Here is a 24302-nt window from a genome sequence, read left to right on the forward strand (position 1 = left end):
TTACACTTAAATAAATCTATGTTTGTTTCATTAAATGTTCCTCATAAGTGCTGTGTGGTTTACAGGAGCAGTGGTTTAAGGTAAAACTAGTAAACTGGGGTACACTGCTCCTTTGGGGCAGAGGATCTGGGACTTCTGTGCGTAGCCAGTGTCAGGGGCTGGATATCACAGGGAAATGATTCAAGGAGACTCGGAGACAGAGGTACACCTACTGTGAACCTGCAAGGCAAAGACAAGGCTGGCATAGCCCAAAGGGGAGTGCTTGAGTGGCTGAAAGGCTGATGGTGTTCGGGAGCTGACACCCAGTCACCAAGGGTAAGGCTACCTCTCACTAGAGGCAGGGAGTAACAAGGTGATTCACAGCCCTGGGTACCCCAAGAACCATCCCAATAGGTATAACACAGCAGTGGCAGAGCGACCAAAAAGTGGCTCCTATTCAAAGAGTATTTATTTATGGTACTGCTTTGCATTGTATATTTCTTTTTCTACTGTACTCGTGAAAGCATTCTTTAATTATTAAAATTACGAATCATTTAAAAGGACAAAAGAAATTATTTCTCCAGTCTGGGAGTCAAAACTGAACAAAAGAAACCTGTACAATACTCTGTATTCTTATAGAATGTGAACTCAATAAGCCTTAAAAGTAGGCCTGTTTATTTTTCCCCTTCCCTCCCAACTAAAACACGAGAGCAGAATCAAAACCACAAACCCCTAATCCTGTCATAGTAATCTTTGATATAGACTTCAGGAAACTTGGTATAAATATAGACTTTAAAATATATACAAACATTTTTAAACAGTTTTCATAAGCTTTTTAGAAAGTTTACAATGTTATCCATTGCTTTTTTACCAGAGCGAAATGATAGAATCCCAAAATCAAATAGGCTTATCACTCCATGGAAGCCATCTTTAACGTGGTACCAAGTCACAGGGACACCACTGTCTTCTAACCGTTTCTTGTAGAGCAGTCCATCATCCCGAAGCACATCGTATTCACACGTTAAAATATAAGACCGGGGGAGCTGGCTGACAATGGAATCTTCAGCCAGAAGAGGTGAAAAAGTTGTCTCTAAAGCCAGTTTAGCCGCCTCATAGACTTCATCTGAGTATGAAGTGGGCAAATGTGGTTTGTAGCCTCTGGCCTTAAACTCCTCAGGGATATTGTCTGGATTTACCCATCTCCCACACTTCTGTTTCACGTCCAGAGGAACATGAGTCCCCTCCATGACATTTTCCAATACTGAGACGTCCTTCTCCAGATACTTCAGACAACAGCCGATAACGTGCTCTCGGTACAGGATGGGCACTGCACGGTTTTGCTGATATGAAGGCAAATAAAAATCAATTGCCTGAAGGCCCGGATAAATCAAAATCTGAGCAAGTGGCTTTGGAAAATTCGGTCTGCTCACTAATGCTTGGCAAACAACAGCAGCAAGAGTGCCTCCAACGCTGTCCCCACTAATGACAACACAGGCAGAATCCACCCCATAGTCTTCTGCCGTCCTCATAAAGTGTACGCTGGCAGCGAGACAGTCCCTAAATTGAGATGGATACTTGTGCTCAGGAGCCAGACGATACCTACAACATTGGAGACATTGATTACTGGAGAGGAAGCAGGGCTGGGCGTTGGGAGGGACAGTTCTGTTCTTAGGCCTGTCACTCACCATGGACCAAGCTTCTTCATCTAACTGTGCCTCTGTTTCCCTCACGCGCTTTGACTGCTCTGTCTGTTCAGAGTGCAGGTTGAAATTTTTCAGACACAACTTTTTTTTTTGCCTAAAAATGCAGATTAAATTTGTCCGAAACATTTTGCAAATTTGTATTGAATTCGGCATATCGTTTCAGGGGGCGAAAATAATCAAAAAATTTTTGTTTCGATGTTTTTTTAAAAAAAAGTTCTGATTTTTCAATTCAAAATTATTTTTGTTTGAATTTTAAGTCAATTTTATTTTTTAAAAGGTGGGCTTTTTTTAAATAAAAAACCCCAAAACATTTGGTTTTGGGTCAAATGAAACATTTTGTTCAAACCAAAATGACATTTTCGAGGGGGGGGGTTGTGATTCACCAGAAAATTTTTGTTTTGGGTGGAAACAAACCAATTTTTTAAATCATTTAGTTCACCTACTGAACTGAAAAATCGGTTACTCACACAGCTCATCTATTTAGATTGGAGGCTCTAAAAAGCAGGGACTGCTCCTCATTGTGGATTCGAATGCATCTACCATAATGGAGTGCAGATCTCAGCTAGGTTCTCGAGGAACAACTGTAATAACATAAGTCATAATAATTGAAAATTTTCTTTCAAAATTCTTCATTCTTGGTGATGGGATTTTCTTACAGAAAGAGGATCCTTTTTAGCTTCCCCTAATATTCTGTTTAGGTTTTTTTAAATTTTTTACTTGCTACCCATCAACAAGGAAAGACAATAATTGGGAGAGGAGGTTCAAAACCAACTAATTTCTATTTACAGTCAATTGTTTTTCTTCTGCTCTTCCATCCCTCTACCATTCCTCTCCCAGGGTCCATGTGCTGGAAAAATTTTAATATCCTGAACTGGAAGGAGTTGGGGAAACCCTTCATAGTGAGTTTAATTTTGAGTGGAGCTTCGTTCTTCACTCTAAGCTGTATGGATGTGCTCTTCAAAATGGCTATTGGCGTCTAAGAAGAACCCTTGCTTTGTCATTCTTTTGCATTTTTCTTCATTGAGCTGTACACGGTTATTATTAAGTGCGCTATTTAGTAATAATAGTTACTACTATTATGCCAAAAGATAAATAAGGCCTCTGTGGGCAGGAAGCATTTCCTTTATATAAAGTTGCAATCTTATTGCAACTGTTCAAATTTCAATAGACAGTCTTCCCACAGGAATGGGCTCCGCTTAATAGCAGAAAACAATCAGAAGTAAAACATGATCAGCTCTCTTTATGGGAGACAGACTGCTTCAGAGAAAGGACCAATCAAACAAGGATCCAACATTAACCGTGAATATAGTAAATATTTTAAAAATACATGGGGCCAAGATTTTAAAGGGGCCTTGATCTGCCTCTTGATAACCACAGCCTCCTAATTAATGTTGAAGTTACGAGTGGCATGAAAGAAGGTCACCACTGTGGGAGTGAAGGAGACAGGAAGTATTTCTAAAAGGTGGAGCATAGCAAGTAGGAGGCGACAAGTAGATATGTTCCCTGACGTTAATCTGGGGTGCTGAAAATGCCAAGTATCTGCCTCCCAATGTGAGAAACTTCGGAGAGGGACATATGAGGAGAAAGAGGTAGACACTTCTCTTAACTCTGCTGCAATAGACTAGACAAGGAGAGATTTTTGATAGAAAAGGCAAATAAAGAACAAATAGTTCACTAATAATAAAATAGGGGGAGTCGTTCCTAAACAGGAAGCAATTATGTTAGCAGTTATGATACAAGAGAAAGAGGCATTTCAGAGGGGCGTGCACCTTTTGTGTATTGTAAATAGGAAAATGATGCATGCTCTCTCTTAATTTAATGGTATACGTAATACAAGAACATATCCCAAACAAAGTAACCCTGAGGAAGAGTCTCCTATTGCAAGGTCTGCTTTCCACAGGCTTGAAGCACATGCTCTCCCAAAAAGGGTAGAGGACATTAGACATGTGTTCAAATGCCCTCTTGTTCGTTCTACGACATAACCTTGTGTGACCTTCTCAATAACATTTGCATACCACAGGTAAACTATTTCTTGGGTCTGCAAAAACCATAGTAAATATTGGATTAAATGCAAAGGAAAAAATTCTGTTTTCATGGCAGGAACCAGGGTTGGGGGTAGCGGGATGACTAGTTTGTATCACAGGGCAGGCCCGGCATCATCGCAGCATGGAGGAAAATGGGGTACAGTGCAGAATGTGAATGCTGGACAAGCAGTTCTCCAATAAAGGCATATTCCTGAAAGTCCAACATGCAAGTTCTAAACTCTCTGTCACAGTTCCAGGTAACTGCACTTGTATCCCCCTTCCATGGTCCACTCCAGAACTGCCCAGTCAGGTCTCTAGTTGTCATCTGTCCCTGGGCAAGGACCTGTGTCCTACTCCCTTCTGACCAGGGGTTATAAGGCTCCACAGCCCCCTGACATACACTGTGATCTCCCCAGCAAGCCAGTCTACCTGATGGCCAGCCCCGGGTGGCTTTTTCTCCAGCGTCTATGACCAGTGTACCAATATTCTGAATATACCAGCAATTACGAGTTACCACACAGCTCTTTCTCAGCAGAGAACATTTATTCTTAAGGTAAAAGCATCACAAAGAAAACCTATAATAAACCATAAACAGATTTAGACACTAAATGTACCCAAAATCATCCATTGGTTTTACCGGGCTGTGGTAGGCCAATAAGGCCTGGTACCCTACTAAGACCAAAGATCCTGTCTGTTTGCTGAATCAAGAGGAAGACCCTATATTAGTTCAAGCTCAGCTTTTTATACCAAAAGCTATTTCTTTGTCTCTTGGTCTCTGGAAAATCCAGTTTCAACCAGAACTTTCAAACCAACCCAGAGGGTGGTGGTACCTCTTTGGAGTTGTTTACCATCTCAGCGACTTGCCTCAATCACCCCTGTGACAGACTGACAATTTCCTGCAATATCCTGAATATACTTTATTGAATTAGGTTGGACCTTTGTGAATTAGGTTTATCGTCTTTGGGGTCCGTCGAATTAAAAATGCAATTGAGTGTGTGATATTGTGGAATTGTAGGTATTGTGACGGGGCAAGGCCAGACGGCTACAGTAAAGTAGTGAGGAACAGGTATGTTAGCCCCAGGCTAAACAAATCCCTGGTACCATGGTAACCAAATGGCAGTTGCTCCAGGTTAATCAAGACACCTGGGGCCAATTAAGATCCTTCTAGAAGGCAGTGGCTATAGCGAGGTTGATTGGGACACCTGAAGCCAATCAAGGACTGGCTGGAACTAGTTAAAAGCCTCCCAGTTAGTCAGTGAGGGTGTGGGTGTCAGGAGCTGAAGGAGGAAGCTACACTGTTGGAGAGGCTGAGTAGTACACACCATATCAGGCACAAGGAAGGAGGCCCTGAGGCAAGGGTGAAGTGAAGCCTGAGGAAGTGGGGGGCTGCTGTGGGGAAGTAGCCCAGGGATTTGTACGCATCCTGTTTCTAAAAGATCAGTTACCATAGCTGATACTATTAGGGTCCCTGGGCTGGAGCGCGGAGCAGAGGGCTGGCCCAGGTTCTGCCCCTTTGCCCTCTGATTAATCACTGAGACTGGGAGACAACAGAGACTGTGCAAGGGAGGATAGCTTCTCCTCACCTCCCTTGCTGGCTTATGATGAAAATGGCTCAGTCGGCTGTGACCCTTGCCTCTAAAGAGAGAAGGGCTACATAGAGGGTCACAGCGAGCCTCTGAGGCTAGCGAAATCCACCAAGAAACGCGGGACCCAGAGACAAGGACAGAGCTTTGTCATAGTATGTAACTTCTCTAGGAGACTGACTAATGCAATCCCTGAAAGATATTAAGAACTTCAAAGGGCTTTTTGGAACAATGCAGGTGAAGTGGGTTTCCTAGAAAGTACCTGGGGGAATTCAAATGATCCACTTCAAAACCACTCTTTTGAAGTACGCCCTGGTGTGGAAAACCCATTGTTTACTAATTACCTGCTCCTAGAAATTCCAGATCAAAGATCTTGACTTGTATAAAGGGTGGAATAAAATGTGAGGAGTGTGCTAGTTGTGAGCTGATGCTGTTATGAAGTTGTGACCAAACAAGAGACCCCCCTTTGTGGGGTTTTGAAGGACTGCTCCTGCTGGAGCCTATGTTAGAACTGGGTGGATGTCTAGTAAGCTTGTTAGTACATAAGTAGGTTTTTATTGTTTTTAGTACGTTCTCTCTGTAGTGTATTTACCAATAAAATAGACTAGCATAAAAAGAGCTGTGTGATATCTATAACGATGGGCAGTCACACGGTGAATCGTCTCGGAAGAGAAAGCAAGCAGGTGTGCTTGGGCAGCCAGTCTGTGCTGGAAATACCACAGTGAAGGCAGGCAGCTGGGAAGCCTGGAAATACCCCAGTCAGAAGGGAGGGAGAGGCAGGTCTCCACTCCCAAATGGCAATGGCTGCGGAGCTGGAAGCCTGAGAATGGGTGCTCTCGCTGGACCATTGAGGGGAAATCTGGGTGCAGTTGATCTGATGTATGAAAACCTGCAATGTTCTAGTTCCTGGAAGAGCTATGGTAACCCTTCCACAGGAAGCAGAACACGATAATACATAAACATTGAATACAACGGTCCCCAAAGATACTGCACAGGGTTGTCGTACCCACTCCTTGTACATAATCTCCATTTGCACTGGGTTAACTCACCCAACAGACACCACCACTGATTCGCTTTCTCTGGCAATATAGCTGCACACTCTGTCATAGGAATCTGAAAACAAATGTTTCGAATGGCACTGAATTAGTGTCTTACATTAAGATGAGTCCCAGCGGAACATTTTGTTTCTTAATCCAGACCTGGATCCAAAGTTTTCCATCCCAAATAGTGTGGGGGTGAATCCGTAGTTTTGGTTTGGGCCTATTTCTAGTCTTCTTGGGTTTATTTGTTTTTGCCAGTCAAATATTTGTATTTGTTAGCTCATGAACTGCATTTTCACTTGTTTGCGGCACTGTTAAAGTGCAACACTTTTCACCTTTCCCTTCACGTGCATATTTCTAAGAAGCTCAGGCATGGATTTTTCAGACCACCACTGCAACGAAATAACACATACCACCTACTACTGATTTAACGGTAGGCATGGGTTGGTTCTCTATACGCTGGGGAAGATTTCAAAAAGTTTTCTACTGTTTAGCTCCACCAGTATCGGGAGCCCTAATCCAGAGGGGCCATCAACATTTTTAACACCATATCACATAACACTGCTCTGAGGCAGTCCGATCAGTACTGTTGTATATTCTGTAACACAGCTAATGTGCTTGTGCTAAATCTGCCTTGTACTTGTCTCACCTTTTTATTGTTCCGTGAAGGCAGTGGGGTTGAAAGGGAGAAACTGAGGGCAGAATTTGGTCTCTTGATCCTTTCTACGGCAATAAATGGATAGTGATGGCTAAATTGTCTTGAAAAGGACCCTAAATTTGCACCCACGATATTAAACCTGCAACTGAAAGGGTGCGCAAAATTGGAGACTGGCTTGAAGACCCTTCAAAAATCTGTTTGAGCGGGGCAAAATTTCCAGACGTGTAGTTTATTTGCCAAAAAATGCAGTTTTGTTCGACCTGAAACTATTTACTAATATGACAGAAATTCACCAGATAGTTTTGGCCAAAATTCTTTTCGGGGGAGAGCTAGGTTTACAACATGAGGGACAGCCGTGCTGCTGCCCATTTTATAACCTTTAGCTTAGTGGTTAGGGCATTCATCTGGACGTGGGAGATGAAGGTTTGAATCACTGCTCTGGAGCAGCAATTTGAAACTAGGTCTCTACCGTCTCAGCTGGCTGCCCTAACCACTAGGCTATGAGCTGTTCTAGGGTGGGGCACTCTGTCTCTCCTGTTGCAGCTGTTCCAGTTTATACAGATAATTATTCATTGGCACAAGGACTTTACCTTGGCTGTTCCCCCTGCTACATCCCCCTTAGCCCCAGGCTATCCAGTCATTCTCACTCTTGCTCTCTGGCCCAGTGACTATTCAAGTATTTTATACAAAGTGGAACAGCTATACCAAGAGAGATAGAAATAGACCGGCCCCAGAATAGCCTATTGCCTGGGGGTTGAGGCACTTATTTAAGAGAAGAGAGATGTGACTTCAAATCCCTGTTCTAAGGTAGAGATCTGAGCCTGGGTCCGCCACATCTCAGGTGAATATCCTACCCACTGCGCTGAAAATTATGAAGTGGATGTCAACAAAGTCCACCAACAACGTTTTCCACTCTGTTTGACCCAAACCGATGGCTTTAATTTATTTATTTAATTTATTTGCAGAGCTGCCTGTGAACTGAAAAAATCAGTTATTCATCCAGCTCTACCCTGAGTATTTTCAGTTTTCTGGAAAACAAGAGGCTAGTTTCCTTGTGGCAAAGATAGCATTGTTAGCCCGCAATGCTATCTGTGACAATCCACTTCCTAGAGAATGTTTCTTCCAATCTTAGTGGAAAAGCTTTGGGTGGCCTATGACAGGCAATCTTTTCCACCTAGTGTAAACTCTCCACCCACCCCCAAAAAACAAAACCCGCCATGTGACATTTTAACATCACATGGACACCCAAAATACAGGCACTGATTAACATTACAGACCTCAATCCTCCCCTCAGAGTTCAATGGCGTTGCACAAATTTAAATAAAAACAGGGCGTTAGCCATGAGGCTTCAGAAGGTTGGATTTGAAAGCTGTTTTTACCAACAGTGTACATTCATTTAGATGCTAATATGGAAGCCACAACTTCATTTGGATACAATAAGACCTGATCCAAAACTTCTCCTGAAATGGGAAACAGACCTGGAACCTTTTTTGAGGTTCTAAACAGTTCAGATGAGTTATTTGTTTTAAATACCATTCCTGGTTTTTTCCTCCCTTTAATGACTTACTAATGCTTCCAAACATCCAGCCTCCTCCATGCAAGTAGATGACGCCTCTCCTTCTGCGAACAGAAGGCGCTCTAGGCTGGTAAACCCTCACTGGCACCTCTGCAAACTGTAGGTCCTTTTTGAAGAGTTTGGGGTCCTCCTGCAGGTTTTGTTCATCTTGTGTGTAGCGGATGAAGTTGATCTCAGAGCAGAAACCCAGGCGCTCAAAAATCTTACCCTGTTTGGAACAAGGAAAGCCAGAAATTATTTACGATGGCCCAGAGCTGGCCACTGTGCAGATAGGAGGAGGCAGTGCTGGTGCCCTCCTTATAGCTTTTAGTCCAGTGGTTAGGGCACCTACTTGCATTCAGTTCCTCCCTCCATTTAATATGGAGAAGGGATTTGAATTTGCATTCCCTACAGTGCACAAAAGTACCCTAGCTACTGGGCTATGGGGCATTCTGGTGTGGGTCTCTCTGTCTCCCTTGATAATGCTGCTGAACTGTGTATAAATAATTAAATATTCATTGGAACAGGGACTTGAATTTGGGTCTCCCATACCACAGATGAATGAGTGGCTAACCACCTCTACAGAGTCAGCCTCTCTCTTTCCCTCACCCAATGGCTATTCACTGTCATTCATAGCAGTACTCCACAGACATTCATAATGTGTGAGACCCAAGTTCAGATTTCTTCTCCACATCAGACAGCAGGAGGAATTGAATGCTGGTGAGCATCCCAACCACAGGGCTACACAGAGGACACTGTCACCTGCTGCTGGTTGTATGAATGGCAGCTAAAGCCAGGGGGAATTAGCCAAAACTATTTGGTGAATTTGTGTCAAATCTGGGAATACTTTTGGTTTACCCATACCTGCCTTTTTTTTTCTTTTTTTTTTTTGGTGAATATACTATTCGTGTGGAAATTTTCCCCCAGCTCTGATGGTAAAAGTTGCCATGTTGATAGGCCTGGAGATGGAATCCTCTGTTTTTTTTCAGAATAAATGCCTCATTGATAGTGGCTGTGCCAGTTACCCCTACATCGCCCAGTCTTTATGCCTCAAACAAGAGGGTGCTTTAGCCCTCATGGCCTAATAAGTCCTTTACCAAGAATGCTAACAAAGTTCCAGTCCATGCCAATAGTGGTCATTGGTCCACTAGAAAGTGAACTAAGATTACCAACTCCTTCAATATAGATAACCAAATAGCCTTCAGATTATTGTGAGTTGTAGTTGCCATGACAGGTTAATTTGAACAGTTGACCTAGGTAAAAGGCTCTGTATTCCATCACCAGTCCCCATAAGCTATCTAATCCCCATTGTTAAAAAGTTGTACTGTAAAACTACCTGTCAGACAGATAACTTTGGTAATGCAGTTGTGCCTCAGATACAGGAAATTGATTATCATTTCTGTAACCAAGAAATAAAATAATCATCTCCTCATTACACAAGCACTAGAATTGTGTGATGTGCTCAACTTAGATCTCAAAAGTTGTCAAAATTAGTCTTTGTCCATTCACAGCCATTTGCCAACTTTTAAAAGTCATTGGACTTTTAGACAACAAGAAAATTAATGGCTGTAAGTGAGCCGGGGGGGGGGCAAAAAGTTGATACCTTTCCACCTTATGGAACAATCAAAACACACCAACTTATCTGCAAACATTTGAGGCTGCTATTAGCTTGTGAATTTCACTCCCATACATAGTTCTGGACATATGCAAATCTGCATGAACATGCAAGGGCACATCACACCTAAACCTTGCACTGTGGGCTCACAACAATCCAACTAAGCTATGGAAAAGGCAACATCTTTTTGAACACGAAGGCATGCTAGCCCATACAAACCAGTTTTTAAAAAAAGTTAAACCATTTCAGTTTTGCAAGCAGTTTTTATTGAGTTATGTTGCACGGAAATATTTCACACAGTGAGATTTATATATTTAGTAGAAAGCAGGGTGTTGCTTCTAAATGGTATGCATTGCATGAATCTCCTTGCCGATACCAGAATTTGTGAACACTCTACCCTAAGTATTTCCACAAGGATGGAGTAGCAAGGAAAGGAAACCTCTGTGTCAGGCCAGCTGCTGTTCTACAGGTGTCTGTTGCAGCCTTGAGGACAGTAGCTGCTGTTGCCCTAAGATACCTCTTCGCTGAAGGGCAGGGGTAGTAGAGGATGTACATAACAGCAGATTTCCAGGCCCCTCAGTACCAGACTTGATCTCAGCTGGTCCCTGGACAGTGGAATTCAGAGTTGAATTCTCTGCCACACTGACTTATGCATCAAATTCTGCTGGCAGGAGCATATCCAGGAGAAGGATGGAATTTGCTCCATAACTCAAAGTCAGCTTTTCTTCTTATCTTAAATACTTGTCCCATCTCTCCTAGTTTCTGGCTCAGAAGAGCGCACCACATTTAAACATTTACTTTTAAAACTTTCCCCTTCTTCCCCTACAACCCTCCCATGTCAATCAAAAACCAAAATGTAAACACAGTTTCAAGCCAGGAAAACTCACCAGAAAACATATAGTAATCATCAGGCAATGAAGGATGCGAAGCTTTCCAGGTTGCTCGACTCCAGGAGGGATTTCTGAATTGGAGAGATCATAATAAATTGCCCATGCTGCCACCAGAGTAAAAGAAACAATCAATATTTCTGCTGCAATTGTGAACAAGAAGTAAGCAAGCTCCATGTCTCTTGACTGGGGGCGATGTAGTCAGAGAACTGACTTTGACTTGATGTTCCTTCTAGTTTCTGAAGTGTCTTGGATATATTACTAGGTTATTTACATCCACAAAAGAGTGTGGGTTGTACTCCTAAGCTGAAACAACACTGGAGAATGTTTTGTAGCACCCAATATTTCATCACAGCACTGTTGACACTGTAAATGATTTCATAACAATTTGGGCAAGTGTTGCAGATAAATACTAGTTAGAAGATCACATTGAACATTGTGCAAAGATGAGATGGTACGTGTCTGCACTGTAACTGGCTGGATTCACACGTTTAATGTAGGCTTTCTCTAGCACAGCAGTATAAAATTCTGCTAGCAGCTATTCTGGCAAGTGCGCCCATCCTGACATCCCACACAAGTGATGTGAAGATTTATTCATGGAGAGACAGAGCCAGCCAACCCTAAACTGTACATGTACAAAGTTAACAATGTTACAGGTAGTCAGCAGGACAGTTCTGTATCTACAGTGTGTTCATTCCAAGGAACATGGGACTTTGGCGTTTAATTTTTGATGCTGGTGGTAATTTTAAACCTTCTAAAATTAGGCATCCCACTATTTCCAGAGGGCCAAGGGAGGGGGAGGAAGTGACAATGTCTTGAATCTTTTAGAAATTTGATTCAGACAAGTATCCAAAAGTTCGGATGCTTTTCTCTGTATATTTGGTGGTATTCGGCCTGGGCTAATCCACAGCCTCATTCCTTTACCCCTCAACAGGCACCAGAAGGGTCAGCCTAAAATACAGCAGGAATTTAAAATACCTATTTTAGCAATGAAGGGAGCAATCTGTTTAGTTCATCAATAGTGGTTCTGCATTTAGACTGGGGGATGAACTCCAAACTATGTTAAATGGGCCAGATTGTCAGCTGGTGTAAATTGGTATCTCTTCATTGAATTCAAATGGAGCTATATCCATTTGTACCACATTGGTTTAGCCCTTGGTGTTTGGAAGCAATTCTGATGGCAGGGAAGAATTCTTACTTCATGTCTTGCCACCCTTCCCAACTTCATTCTGATTTGATGTTCTGCCAGCATTTGTAAGTGACTACGTGCTATTCTTCTCCTTCTCGCAGTACATTGGTTCCACCTTTCCCAAAACCCTCATCAGCCTTTGCAACACCTCCCATTTGGCTCCCCTCAATTCCCAGCTCTTTGAATTGCAGCATATACAGAATGCTGCCTACAGCCTCCTAACATGCCCAGAAAACTTCACCCACATCAGTCCCACTTTCAAGCAATTTCCATGGCTCCTTCCCATCAGGACCCAATTTAATTTTTTTCTTTTAATTCCCAAAGCCCTCTATGGTCTTGCTGTGGCCTGTCTCGTGGGTTTGGTCACTCTCTCTTCCTCCTTTGCACCCCCTATTTTTTTCTAGTGGTCTCCTTCCTGTATCTCTATCTGTACCACTGTAGGTACAAGAGCCTTCATTTCTGTGGCTCCTGACATCTTGACCAGCCTTCCTGCATTTCTTTGCCTCAATAACTCTCTCTCTCTCTCATTTGGAAATGCAGCTGAAAAAATATAGTTTCCTTCTTAGCAACATTTCTTTATTTCCCCCGTGCCCTGATATGATTTAGCTCTGTAACTGCACCGTTTATGGAAACGCTAAAGTATTTTGGGACCCACGTTCTGTAAAATACCAGGCAGTTCATTTCCAGAGGTGCTGAGCACTCAGGCTCTAACTGAAGGCAGTAGGAACTTAGCATCTCCAAAATGAGGCCCAGTATAAAACTGGCATGAATTATTCCGTTTAAAAAAGTCATTTTAAAAACAAACTATGACATGAATGTATTGTGCCCCCATTCTGTAGGCAGAGTTCAACTAGAAAGATTCCAAGTAGAGCTATTGGGGGAGGGGGAATTTCCCCTTCAGTGAAAGTTTTGATGAAAACGTGGGGGGGGGGGATCCTTTTTGTTTAATTTTTCATTGGAAATTTAATTTTTTTGGTTGAAAACCAGAAACTTCCGTTTTCGGATGGAGACTGACCATTTTTGAGGAAAGCCATCACTCTGCGGGAAACGTGAGCAAAAATCCAATTTTCATCAAAAATAAATTTAGACGGAAATATTTTACCAGATCGAATTTATTCTGCAGCTCCTGTTTGTTTTACTTGGTTCCTCGATGACACCTGGTGGCCAATTATATACCTAACAAGCTTTTTTCTTTTCCAGTTTCCTGAGGCCTAGGTGATACATCTCAAGGGTTTAAAACTGAACACACAGGATTCCTCTATAGTGCCTTGTATAAGTAACAACAGTGGAAGTTGAGATTTCCTTGGTCAGGTCTATAAAATATCTTTAATTCTTCCAGTCACAGCCACCTTAGGTGTTGCTTGTAACAGTAACTACTGTACAATCTTTCCAAAGGAAAGGTCATTTTCTAGCTGACACCAAGAGTCCCTTGTTTAGTCCATTATCTTGTTACTTTTTCAGAGCTATTTCTTCATTTTTTGTTCCTATTGGTGTATCTTAGTGTAAAACTTTGAATAATTTTTTACCTTCTTATCCTATTTACCTAGCTGTTGAGATCCACTTTATTTGAACTAATAATAATATAAAAAGGAAGAAAGGAGTATAACGTGATTGCTTTTGAAGCATGTCACCAAGTATCCCAGAGAGATCTAAGGATCCTTTGTGTAGAAAGAGCTAATTTAACTTGCCTAATATGACAAGTGATCTCTTTCTCACAAACATATAAATACTTGCAGATTGGGTTTTCTCTCTCATTCAGACTTCCTTCCGTATTTCAGCGCTGATATCGAGTTTTAACCCTGAATCGTTTTGTTTTACCGCCTGTTCGGGTAAGTAGACTTTGAAGTGAATTAAATACTGGGAGACAAATTTTTTAGCAGATTTAGATTCCACAGAGTGGGGCGGGGTTGGGGGGCTCACACGAACTGGAGAGGAAGGAATTATAACGTCCCCAACCATGTGGTTCCCCACCCCAAGGTTAGGGTTCCTATGGTTAGAGTAGTTGGGCCTAGGCTTAGGGTTCCAATGGGTAGGGCTGCCCACCTTAGGGTACACAATGTTGCTGCTTTGGTTCCTCAAAGTCTCAAGTAGTCTCTGCGACTTGTACCGCAAATCTGTGGCGGAACGGTTGCTGCTGGGGCCATGTAACTATAGAACCCATTAAAGGTCCAACCTACACAACTGATTGGAATTACCTTGTGACAGGAGCAGAGAATAAACATGCTGTACACGGACTCTTGGATACGGTGATATTTGCAAAGCAAGCCATCCCTTCTTCAAGAGAGGCCTTTGTTACCGTAGCAGAATCCAGCTAAATAATGACATGTCCGTGCACACCTGCAGTGAGCTCCATCCTCATGAGCTATGCAGGCAATCCACAGTAATAAATCTATTCACAGGGCCTAGTTCTGTATGTGGATACAACGTGAGTCCTTGCCATTCTCTGGAGGAGTCCTCTGCCAGCACTGAAGTAGCAGCTACCCTGGTTCACAGCTGGTGCCACCTACTCTCTCTCCACAAAGCCACTGGGAGAAAGTGATTGTAATATTTTCGGAACAACTACCGATTCCAGTCCTCGTTTAAATTCTCTCACCAGGCTGGATAATGCTACCTCGCAATGCAACGCATGATAAAGAATTTCCTGTCCACAACAGTAAAGTGTACCTGATGCATAGAAGTTGAACATTGTTGATAAATATTTATATAGTGCTGTGAATGTTCATGGTTTTATACAAAGATCTATTATGGGGCAGCTATGATCTAATGGGCTGATCATGGGGCTGGGAGCCAGGACAAGTAGGCTGTATTATTTGTCCCCTCCATTAGTTGCCATCTTTGTGCCTGCATCTGCAAAAATAATAATTATGGTTGCCCACTTTGGCTGAAGTGCTTTGAGATTTACAGGTTAAAACTATGGATATAATTATAGACAATCCTTTGACGTGAATATTTTATAATCTGATCAAATCAAAACAGACAACAAAAAACAATGGCCAACATCTCCTGTGAGGGAGGCAGTGGGGAATTTTAATGTTTAGAAGAGGGATTGCTGAAAGACATGGGTTTGAAAGAAGGAGAAAAGAGGGTGATTTGTAGGTGAGAAAAAAGGGCATTATTCCAGCAGCAAGAGGATTGGGACAGCATGATGGAAGGGGAAAAGTCTGTTATGGGAGAAGCAGGAAGAGGTCAGGTTTGCAAAAGAACAATGGGAACAGGGATAGGGGGAATGACAATGGAGATAGGTCTGAGAACAATGACCCTGATTCTGGAGCTCTCAACTAAACTCTATTCAGTTCAGGACCTGGGAAGAGCAAAAATAGCTTTTTGCCATATTTATGCCCCCTATTACTGGCCAGGAGCCAGTTCAACCATTAATACAAGTTAGAATAGCCTCAGGACTGTTCTGACTTGCACAGGGGCTGTTATACCATTCAGGCATCATTGGCATACAGAAGCATTATGATCAATGGGGGTAGAAAGACACCTGTGACTTTAAAAAAACCAAAACCCTAGTTTCCCGTATATCCCAATATTCTGAGGTTAGGTTCATGGTAACAATTGCTTAGTTCATTAGTTGTCAAGAGGATTGCAAAAATATTCAGCAGGCTACCTATAAAGGGATGTTCTTTACTTCTTTGTATCTGCTTAGATAGTACAAAGAAAGAGAGACTGATTTGTGTGATGACGTCCTTTTAACAGCAGGTGTGGAATGCTGCCATCCAAAGGTTCTGGAAGGTGGCCTGGCAGGTTGAATAAGGCAGCTGGGTGTCACGAGGCTTGACGCAAGGCTGTTTGGAGGAACGTTTTCAATTGGGATCGGTGGGAGGGTCAGTTTGAAATGGGACCATTTGACCTGAGGTTGGTAAACGGGTCAGTTTTGGTAGCTGGAACAGGGCAGTTGAGAGTGATGTTGAATCGTGTGAAGGTGGAAGCCAGGAAGAAGTTGAAGCCAAGTGGCTATTATCTAATCTCCGTCAGCTTAGAGCATCTCCACTGAATTCAAGCGTAACCAAGAGTAGACTCTGACTGGCCCAGCGTAGTCACCCTCCATCTTGAGGATGAACGAGACAGAACAATGGGGGAAGGTAAGGATGGCAAAGTGTGAGAAAGAGAGAGCAAAAGAAGAAACTAGTCAGGAAGAGAATGTAGAAAAGGAGCCTGTGAAATCCATCAGGGAGGGGCAAGTGAACTCCTAGTTAACCTCCCTTATTACAATGATGCTCTGAGGAGGCTTTGCATCACCATACGGCCCATCTGGTGTGTTGCTTTAGAAACAAAACCACTTTTCTTTTTCCTTCATGGACAAAGTGATTCTCTGACGGTTTTTAGTTCTGGGACAAAATTGGGGGAGGGGGGAATAAAAGGCAGTGATACTCACTGAAGCTCTTCCCAAAAACTGAGATCTATTCTGTTTTGTACAGATTCTTATACTGCCCTCATTACATAGGACCTGAGCACCTTCCAGCTGTGTGTTAAGCAACATGAGTGACATCTGTCACGCCGCATACATGGGTCATGGGTCAAATCAGCAGTGACTACAGGGCTCTGGGAGCTAGGGGGAAAAGAGTAAGGGATGCGGGTTGTGTTTTTTGTCCATCCTCCTGGTTGGGAGAAAGGGCCCAGGCAGGGACACATGCATCCTGAAGATGAACTCACAGCTGCACTGACGGTGTTGATGGGAGGACTTTGGCTTCCTCGACCATGGGATGCAGTTCCAGGAAGAAGGTGTGCTAGGAAGAGATGGGGTCCAATTGACCAAGAAGGGGGAAGAGCATCTTCACACACTAACTTGCCAACCTAGCGAAGAGGGTTTTAAACTAGGTTCAAAGGAAGCAGGTGACAAAAGCCGGCAGGTAAGTATAAAAACAGGCAACCTTGACAGAAGCTTACGTTGGGGGGCAGAGATAAGGAAATTACATTAGGATCATAGGAGCAATAAGAGGGAAATCTGTGGGGGAGGTAAAAAGGGAGGTGGTGTTGCATTATACATCAAGAGACTCTCTCATCCTTGTGTTTCCCCAAACATCCTTCATGTTGACAAGGGGCAAGAGACAACAATGCCCCTCTTTTCCCCTCTCCTTGTCGCTCTGCTGCCTGGAGGGGCTGGAGAGTTGTCCCTGTTGCTTCTCTCAGGACCCTGACTTGTTGTACAAAGACCTATGAGTTGCTGGAGGTCAGCTCGGGCGGAATGAATATTTCTGTTTTCCCCCCCTTGTCTTAGGCATGTTTTTATAGTGTGTTTTCAGTGGTGATACTGGCTTTACTGTGTGCTGTTATAATTTCTATCTGAGGGTCATAATTATGCAGGTGGAAACTGGAAAGTGTAAAATACTGCATATTTTAAAGAACTCAAATCTAAAACCTAAACAAAAAGTGCCTACTTTATTTGCATAAAGTATTTTGCGCTTGCTATTGGAATACAGGACCTGCAGCATTTAAAAAAGAATATTTTTCACAATTTTTTAATAAAGTTCACAGTATTATCCAGTATCTTTTTTGCAGAGGGAAATGAAAAAATTCCAAAACCAAAAAAACCTAATACTCCATGGAAACCATCCTCATTATGGTACCAGCTGACTCGAACACCATTATCCTCTAATCGTTTCTTGTACAACAGTCCATCATCCCTAAGCACATCAAATTCACAGGTCAAAATATAAGACTCAGGAAGTTGGCAAACAATAGCATCTTCTGCTAAAAGTGGGGAAAACATTACCTCTAACATTTGTTTAGCCACTTCATGAACGTCATGCTTATATTTATATGAAGGCAGTTTCTGTGGTTTATAGCCTCTGATCTTAAATTCCTCAGAAATATTGTCTGCACTTATCCATTTCTTATACTTCAGTTTCATATCCTCAGGAACATGGGAACTCTTCAGGACATCTTCCACTACTGATGTGTCCTTATTGAGATAACGTAAGCAAAAGTAGGCAACGCGATCCTGGAACAAGAAGGGGACTGAGCGGTTCTGCTGATATGAAGGCAAATAAAAGTCCAGCCCCTGGAGGCCTGGATAGATCAAGACCTGAGCACGTATTTTTGGGAGGTCTGTCCTGCTCACCAGTATTTGGCAAATAGCAGTAGCGAAATTACCTCCACAACTGTCCCCACAAATGATGATGCGTGCAGGATCCACCTGATAACCTTCCACATGCCTCATAAAGTGTATGGTGGCATTGAGGCAGTCCCAGTACTGGCTTGGATACAGATATTCAGGAGCCAACCGATAACTAAATATCAAAGAAATTATGATTTTTAAAAAAGTAATTACAAAAATTTCGTTTCCATTTTTTATGTCTAATTGGTATGGCATCTTCTCTTTAAAATGCCCTTCTAAATTTGCACATTTATAAAACCTATGTATTTTAATTAGTTCAATAAAAATGTCCAAAATTTAAAATAATTTTATTTGTTACTGTAGCATGATTTGCCTAAAAATACATGCCTAAAATGAACAAAACCCTCAAACCAGAAATATAGGGCACAAGCTAAAATAGTAAGGACTGTTCCATTTTCAGATCTCAGCATGTACCACAGAAGCATTCCAATTGTAAACTGCCACATTGGGGGAAAAACCTATATAAAAACACTGGGTTGAGCTCACTTACCCAACAGACACAACCACTGAATCGGTTTCTCTGGCAATATAACGACACACTCTTTCAAAGGCATCTGAAAACAAAAATTTTCAAGAGTGACATATTTGAGTTCTAATACATGTGAATGGAAGACTATCAAGGGGAAAACTTAAACTCGGTACATGAACCAAATATCAGCAGACCTCAGAGACCAATCTGTGCAACAGCCTTATGTACGATCATGAGTTTTGAAAGAAGGCTATAAAAGTTGCCAACCCTGAATAAGGAAGTGGCAAGGAAGAAGAAGATATTTGAGTTCTCATATATTCCATATGCTTTAGAAATAAGACTGAAACTTGTGAAGAATGACGTAAAATCTACTTAGATCCAAATCCTGCTCTGTGTAGTCATGAGTTGTCTTTTGTGACAAATTCTTGCCCAGTGTAACTCTGTTGGTCATAGAATCATGGGGTTAGAAGATCATCTAGTCTAACCCCCTGCCAAGATGCAGGATTTGTTGTGTCTAAACCATCCAAGACAGGTGGCTATCCAGCCTCCTTTTGAAAACCTCCAGTGAAGAAGCTGTCACATCCTCTGGAGGCAGTCTGTTCCATTGTCTTACTGTTCTTACAGCTGGGAAGTTTTGATGTCATAACAGTGCATCGCCCTTGGAATACGTTAGACATCTGTTATTATGTATGCCCCTTAATAAGGTGTGGAGCACACATGCTGTCGAAACCACTGCAACCCTGAGTCCATTTCTCCACAAAATAAAACCTTTCCATCAGTTAGTGAATCAGGGCTGACTTCAATATGCAAAAGGCTTTCAAATCCCCAAAACCTCAAGAAGGGCCAAATCCATATCACCTTACTCTTGCATGTATTCCAAATTCATCACCGAAGTATCTTTAGAGGTCTGGGGACTTTTACAGATTCTAGAGGTGTATTCTACAGTCAATATATGCCTAAAAGATGTGTTACTATAAAAGGAAACAATAAGCACAGAGGTATTTCTCTTGGTCTGTAACAGAAGTAGTATTGTAATGGAACAAAATGTTAATTCATGCTTTAAAACACACTCAGAATCAGCCTTGACTTGTGTTTGACCTACATCCAGAAACCAGCGGGGTTGTTTAGAACCTTCTTACCATACCCTAGATACTTGTGTGCACTTAAACTGCTCTTTGCCATGTATTTTAGAGTCCAGCTTTGAGAGTTTTTAGAGTTGGAGAGAGTCATGTGGAGGCTAAAGTCGGGCACTCTGCTTTTAGTTTGCATTACCTGGGGACACTGTTCAGGAAGGCAGGTGTCAGAGCTAGTAGCTTGGGTGCAAGTCAGCTGACCAGTTGCTGCTGTCACCCTCACCAGCTCTGTGCAGAGAAGGATTCTGATGCTGTCACCACTTGAAACGGGCAGGGCTGCTGACACTGAGGAGTGATAAAGTGGGGTACAAAAAGACCACACCGGTGGCCTACATCATAGCCTCTGTAACCTCCTATACCACTGAATGGATATTGGAAACCTGCAATTTTCGAGAAAGGACGTGGAAGATTGCCCAGAGGCACTTCTGACATTTTTGGAGCTATCCAAATAACTCCCTTTTTTTTGTGTGGGTTGTTTATTTGTTTGTTTGTTTTTTGTTTGGATGGACCAAAAAAATTTAAAAAAATTATTTCAGATCAATGAAAAACAAAAAAAAAAAATCCAGTTTTTCTCTAAGCTTCAAACCAGACACAAACCTTTTCTGAGATTCCAAAAATGTGTGTTTTTTTGCCTTTCGTTTTTTTTAAATTATCAATCATAATTTTAATCTTGATATTTCTTACTAATGCTTCCCAGGGTGCCAGCACCTCCATGAAAGTACAGGACTCCCCTCCTTTGGCCAGCAGATGGTGTTTTTGCCTGGTAAACCCTCACTGGCACCTCAGCAAACTTCAGATCTCTGATGAGGAGTTTTGAATCTCTCCATGGTGGTATTCCATCCAGCATAAACCGGAGTAAGCTTATGTCACTGCAGATCCCCAGCTTCTCCAAAATCCTTCCCTGTTAAAATGAAAGCGATCCGAAATTGATTACTGCAAAGAGGCCCAAATCTTCCAAACTACACAAAATGCGTGGACTGTAGCTTGCTGGGAGGGGTTGAATTTCAGGAAACAGAGGTGGCACTTTAGTGCCGAGTACGGTCACAAACCAAGAAATGATCAAACTGTTTTTAAGTAAATTGAGTGGTGCTGAAAGTTGCCAGGTTGGCACTGATGGAGACCTAAGTCATCTCTATCCCCGGAACAGAAGCAACGGGGACATGGTGCAGTGCAGAGTTCCCTATACAGAAAAGGGTCATCTTTTGCTGTTGTTCGTAGTTGTGATCATTCATTTTTACGGAGCCAAATAATCACAAAAACGGTTGATCTTAAAAATATTGGGAGAAAAGGAAAAATAATTTCTGATTTGGAAACGGGGGCTAGACAAGGAGGCGTCTAAGGGCATGTCTCCACCGCAAAAGTTGTGCACAGTCTAGTTTATTCAAGCTAGCTTGAATCCAGCTAGCATGAGTAACTATAGTGATGAAGACAGCACAATGTAGGCTTCAACTTAGGTAGGACTTAATATCACATTCCAAAACCTTCAGTATGTTCAAATACCTGCCATGCTTTTAAAGCAACCTGTCAAATAGATATTTCCTCCCAAGAGTGAAATTTTCCTTTAAAAACAAACCCCCCCAAACCAACCAAACAAAAAAACTTTACCTTGCTCGATGTCCAGGGTGGCAAATACTTAACCCTTGGTCCAGCTTTTTCTTTCACAAAAAAGGAATAACTTTTAGATGTAATGTCTATGAGCTATAAAGTTCAATGTCAAAAGAGCTTTATGGCATTTGTTAGAAGAAAGGGGACGCATTGGTCACTCCTAGCCCTGGAAGATTCACATTTCAAGACTGACAGAAAAATTATTTTTGGTCATTTTGAAGATGTTTCATGTTTTTAGTTTTAATTTTAATGTTTCTCTTCCTCAGATCCATGCACAATCATAGTAACTAAGGCCCATAGCTTTGCAAGTGGAAGGATACAATCAATAATCCCAATGCAATGTTTTAAATTCCCTAAAATTATCCTAGATGATTATTGTGTGTGTGTGTGTGGGCCATGTGTACTATATCAAGAACACATGTAGATGTAGCAGGTTTGGTGTGGTATAAACATTTTATTGGTACTCATTTGTGATTATCTACATAACTTCACTCTTCTCCTTGCCACTTCTGATTAAGCAACCATCCAAAACTCAGAGTAATATAACCTGTTGCACATCTTTCTGTATTCTATTCATGTGTGTGCATGCATAATACATGCAATGTAAAAAATGTGGGTATAGTGTATATGCAGAGCAAGCTGCATTTGTCTGATCTGTAGCTAAAGAGTCCGTCTATTCATTTCTGGGGTTGTTGCTTCAGATAGGTTGCGCTGTAGTAAAATGCCTGTGAATTGTCAAGGCACAATCTGTCCCAGTGAATGCACAAATGCAGGTATGTGCATTGAACTAGAGCTGGATGGGATTTTTTCAGTGAGATTTTCCTGTCAAAAAGTTGATTGGTCAAAACCTGGAAGTGTTTATGGGAAAGGGTCAGTTTTGAGGAATTTCTCAACTCAAAAATAGTTGAAGAAAACGTCTCAAAATTATCAAAACAAAAAACTTTGGTTTCCCAGTTTGAAATAACTTTTCCTTTTTTCTCTGACATATGTGACTAGGAAATGGGTTATGGAAGCGGATGTATTAGAATTCTGTCAGGCTTGCTATTATGTGGGTATCTATCTGTGGACAATTCAATACGTATAATATAGGTTTTTATTTTGTTTGAAGCAATGTTTTAAAAATTATGAAGTGTCTGGAGTCTGAGAGGCACAGAAAAAAATCTAAATAAATAAACTCTAAAATCAGCTTCTAGTCTTTACCTTTAAGAATTAATTTAATCTGCAATAGTTCATATTCCAGATGTTTGAAGACTGTTTAAGAATTTTTTTTTTTTTACAGATCTTTCAACTCCCGTCCCATTGTCAAAAATAAAAGTTGAATCCCCACTTTGAAGCCAAGTCAACTTACCAGAACAGCAGTCATAACTAATAGCGAGTGATAAAACCGAAGCTTTAGCGGCTGGTCAATTCCAGGAGGCAGTTCTGATTTGAAGAGATCATAACAAATTGCCCAAATGAACAATACCAGTAGCAAAAAGGAAGAAATCCAAATCACTCCTATTAATGTCAAAGGAGCACAAACAAACCCCATTGCACTTGAATGAGGATGATGTACTCAGAGAAGTGATTCTGATTTGATTCTTCCAGTACTATTTCTGAAGAGTCCTTACAGAAGACTAAGCAATACAGGGCATCCTTTTGATACACAACACAAAATACATAATCAGATTAAGATTGCAATATCAGTAATTCTCTCCACCCTCCTCCCATGAATCATGATGATGGCTCCACCCACACACAAATACATATCAACAGAAGAAACTAGAATCTCAAACTCAGGTGTAATTTTATTCATGATTTCTTATGAAATACAAGAGAAATGAACATTCCAAATGCACCGAAAACTCTGTTTATTCTGTATGTGGTTTCATTATGACTCAGTTCTGGATGGACTTCTTGGTGGGACTGCAGAACTAACCCTTGGACATTCCAAAAGCCCGAAGTCTCTCCGATTTTCGTATTCTTCAGGAGACTGCCCAGCAGGGCTACTGCACTTCAGAAAAATGTTTAGTCAGACAGTTGTGCCATACATATTGCAGGACACAATGATGTTCCTTTGCTGCCAATTCCACTGAAAAATTAGCAAATGTTCGATTTAGGGTCCAGGTTTTCCAAAACAGAAAGTTTGGAGTGTGAGAATTTCTTCTCGCAAATTTCTACTGGGAACTTCACATGAATTGGATTTTTAGTAATCAGAATTTGCCCATCTGCCTTTTAGGGCCGGATGTGCTGAATCTGTGTTCTTCTTTCTAGTATGTGTATGCACAGCCCAACCACCCATCAGTGCATTACACCTTTCACTGGCTTTCCTCAACAATACAGGAGAGTGATCTAGCCTTTAACACCAGTTTTCAAGGTATGCCTCCAGGAACAATCCCATCAACTATAAGCTACTTATCTTCACTTTCATGGCCCTTCATAGCCTATTCCCACCCTACCTACATCATCTCTCGTCCACTCAACCGATCAGCCAGCGATGCCAGCCTCTGTTGTCCACTTGTTAAATTTTCAAATAAGCACCTTCATGCTTTCTCCCATGCTGCCCCTCATGCTTAGGAGAAGCTCCCTGAAACTATCCACAGAGCTGCCTCACTATCCTCCTTCAAAACCTTCCTTAAAATTCTTATTTTCTGTGCTGCCTACAAAAAAAAACCAACATAATAATGGTTAGGCTGCTGGTGTGCTGAATCCCCTACCTATCATGCTGACCAGTATTGTCTCATTGTTTCCTTGTACTCCCC

General features: G+C 41.8%; 2 protein-coding genes across 2 annotated transcripts; both read right to left on the reverse strand.

The window, feature by feature from the left end:
- Positions 1–803: 803 nt before the first annotated feature.
- Positions 804–11221, reverse strand: LOC102943824 (arylacetamide deacetylase-like 4). Its single transcript, XM_007053686.4, has 4 exons — positions 11045–11221; positions 8555–8771; positions 6339–6402; positions 804–1578 (listed from the first exon to the last, which is right to left on the reverse strand). The coding sequence occupies exons 1-4, from the start codon at positions 11219–11221 to the stop codon at positions 804–806; spliced, it is 1233 nt and encodes a 410-aa protein (XP_007053748.3).
- Positions 11222–17685: 6464 nt separating this feature from the next.
- On the reverse strand, positions 17686–23092 carry LOC102933083 (arylacetamide deacetylase-like 4). The gene is made up of 4 exons (XM_037881421.2): positions 22910–23092; positions 20641–20857; positions 18845–18908; positions 17686–18466 (listed from the first exon to the last, which is right to left on the reverse strand). The coding sequence occupies exons 1-4, from the start codon at positions 23090–23092 to the stop codon at positions 17686–17688; spliced, it is 1245 nt and encodes a 414-aa protein (XP_037737349.1).
- Between the last annotated feature and the right edge of the window lie 1210 nt (positions 23093–24302).

Source organism: Chelonia mydas, chromosome 18 (genome assembly GCF_015237465.2).
Source record: "Chelonia mydas isolate rCheMyd1 chromosome 18, rCheMyd1.pri.v2, whole genome shotgun sequence".
In the NCBI taxonomy this organism is placed as follows: Eukaryota; Metazoa; Chordata; order Testudines; family Cheloniidae; genus Chelonia; species Chelonia mydas.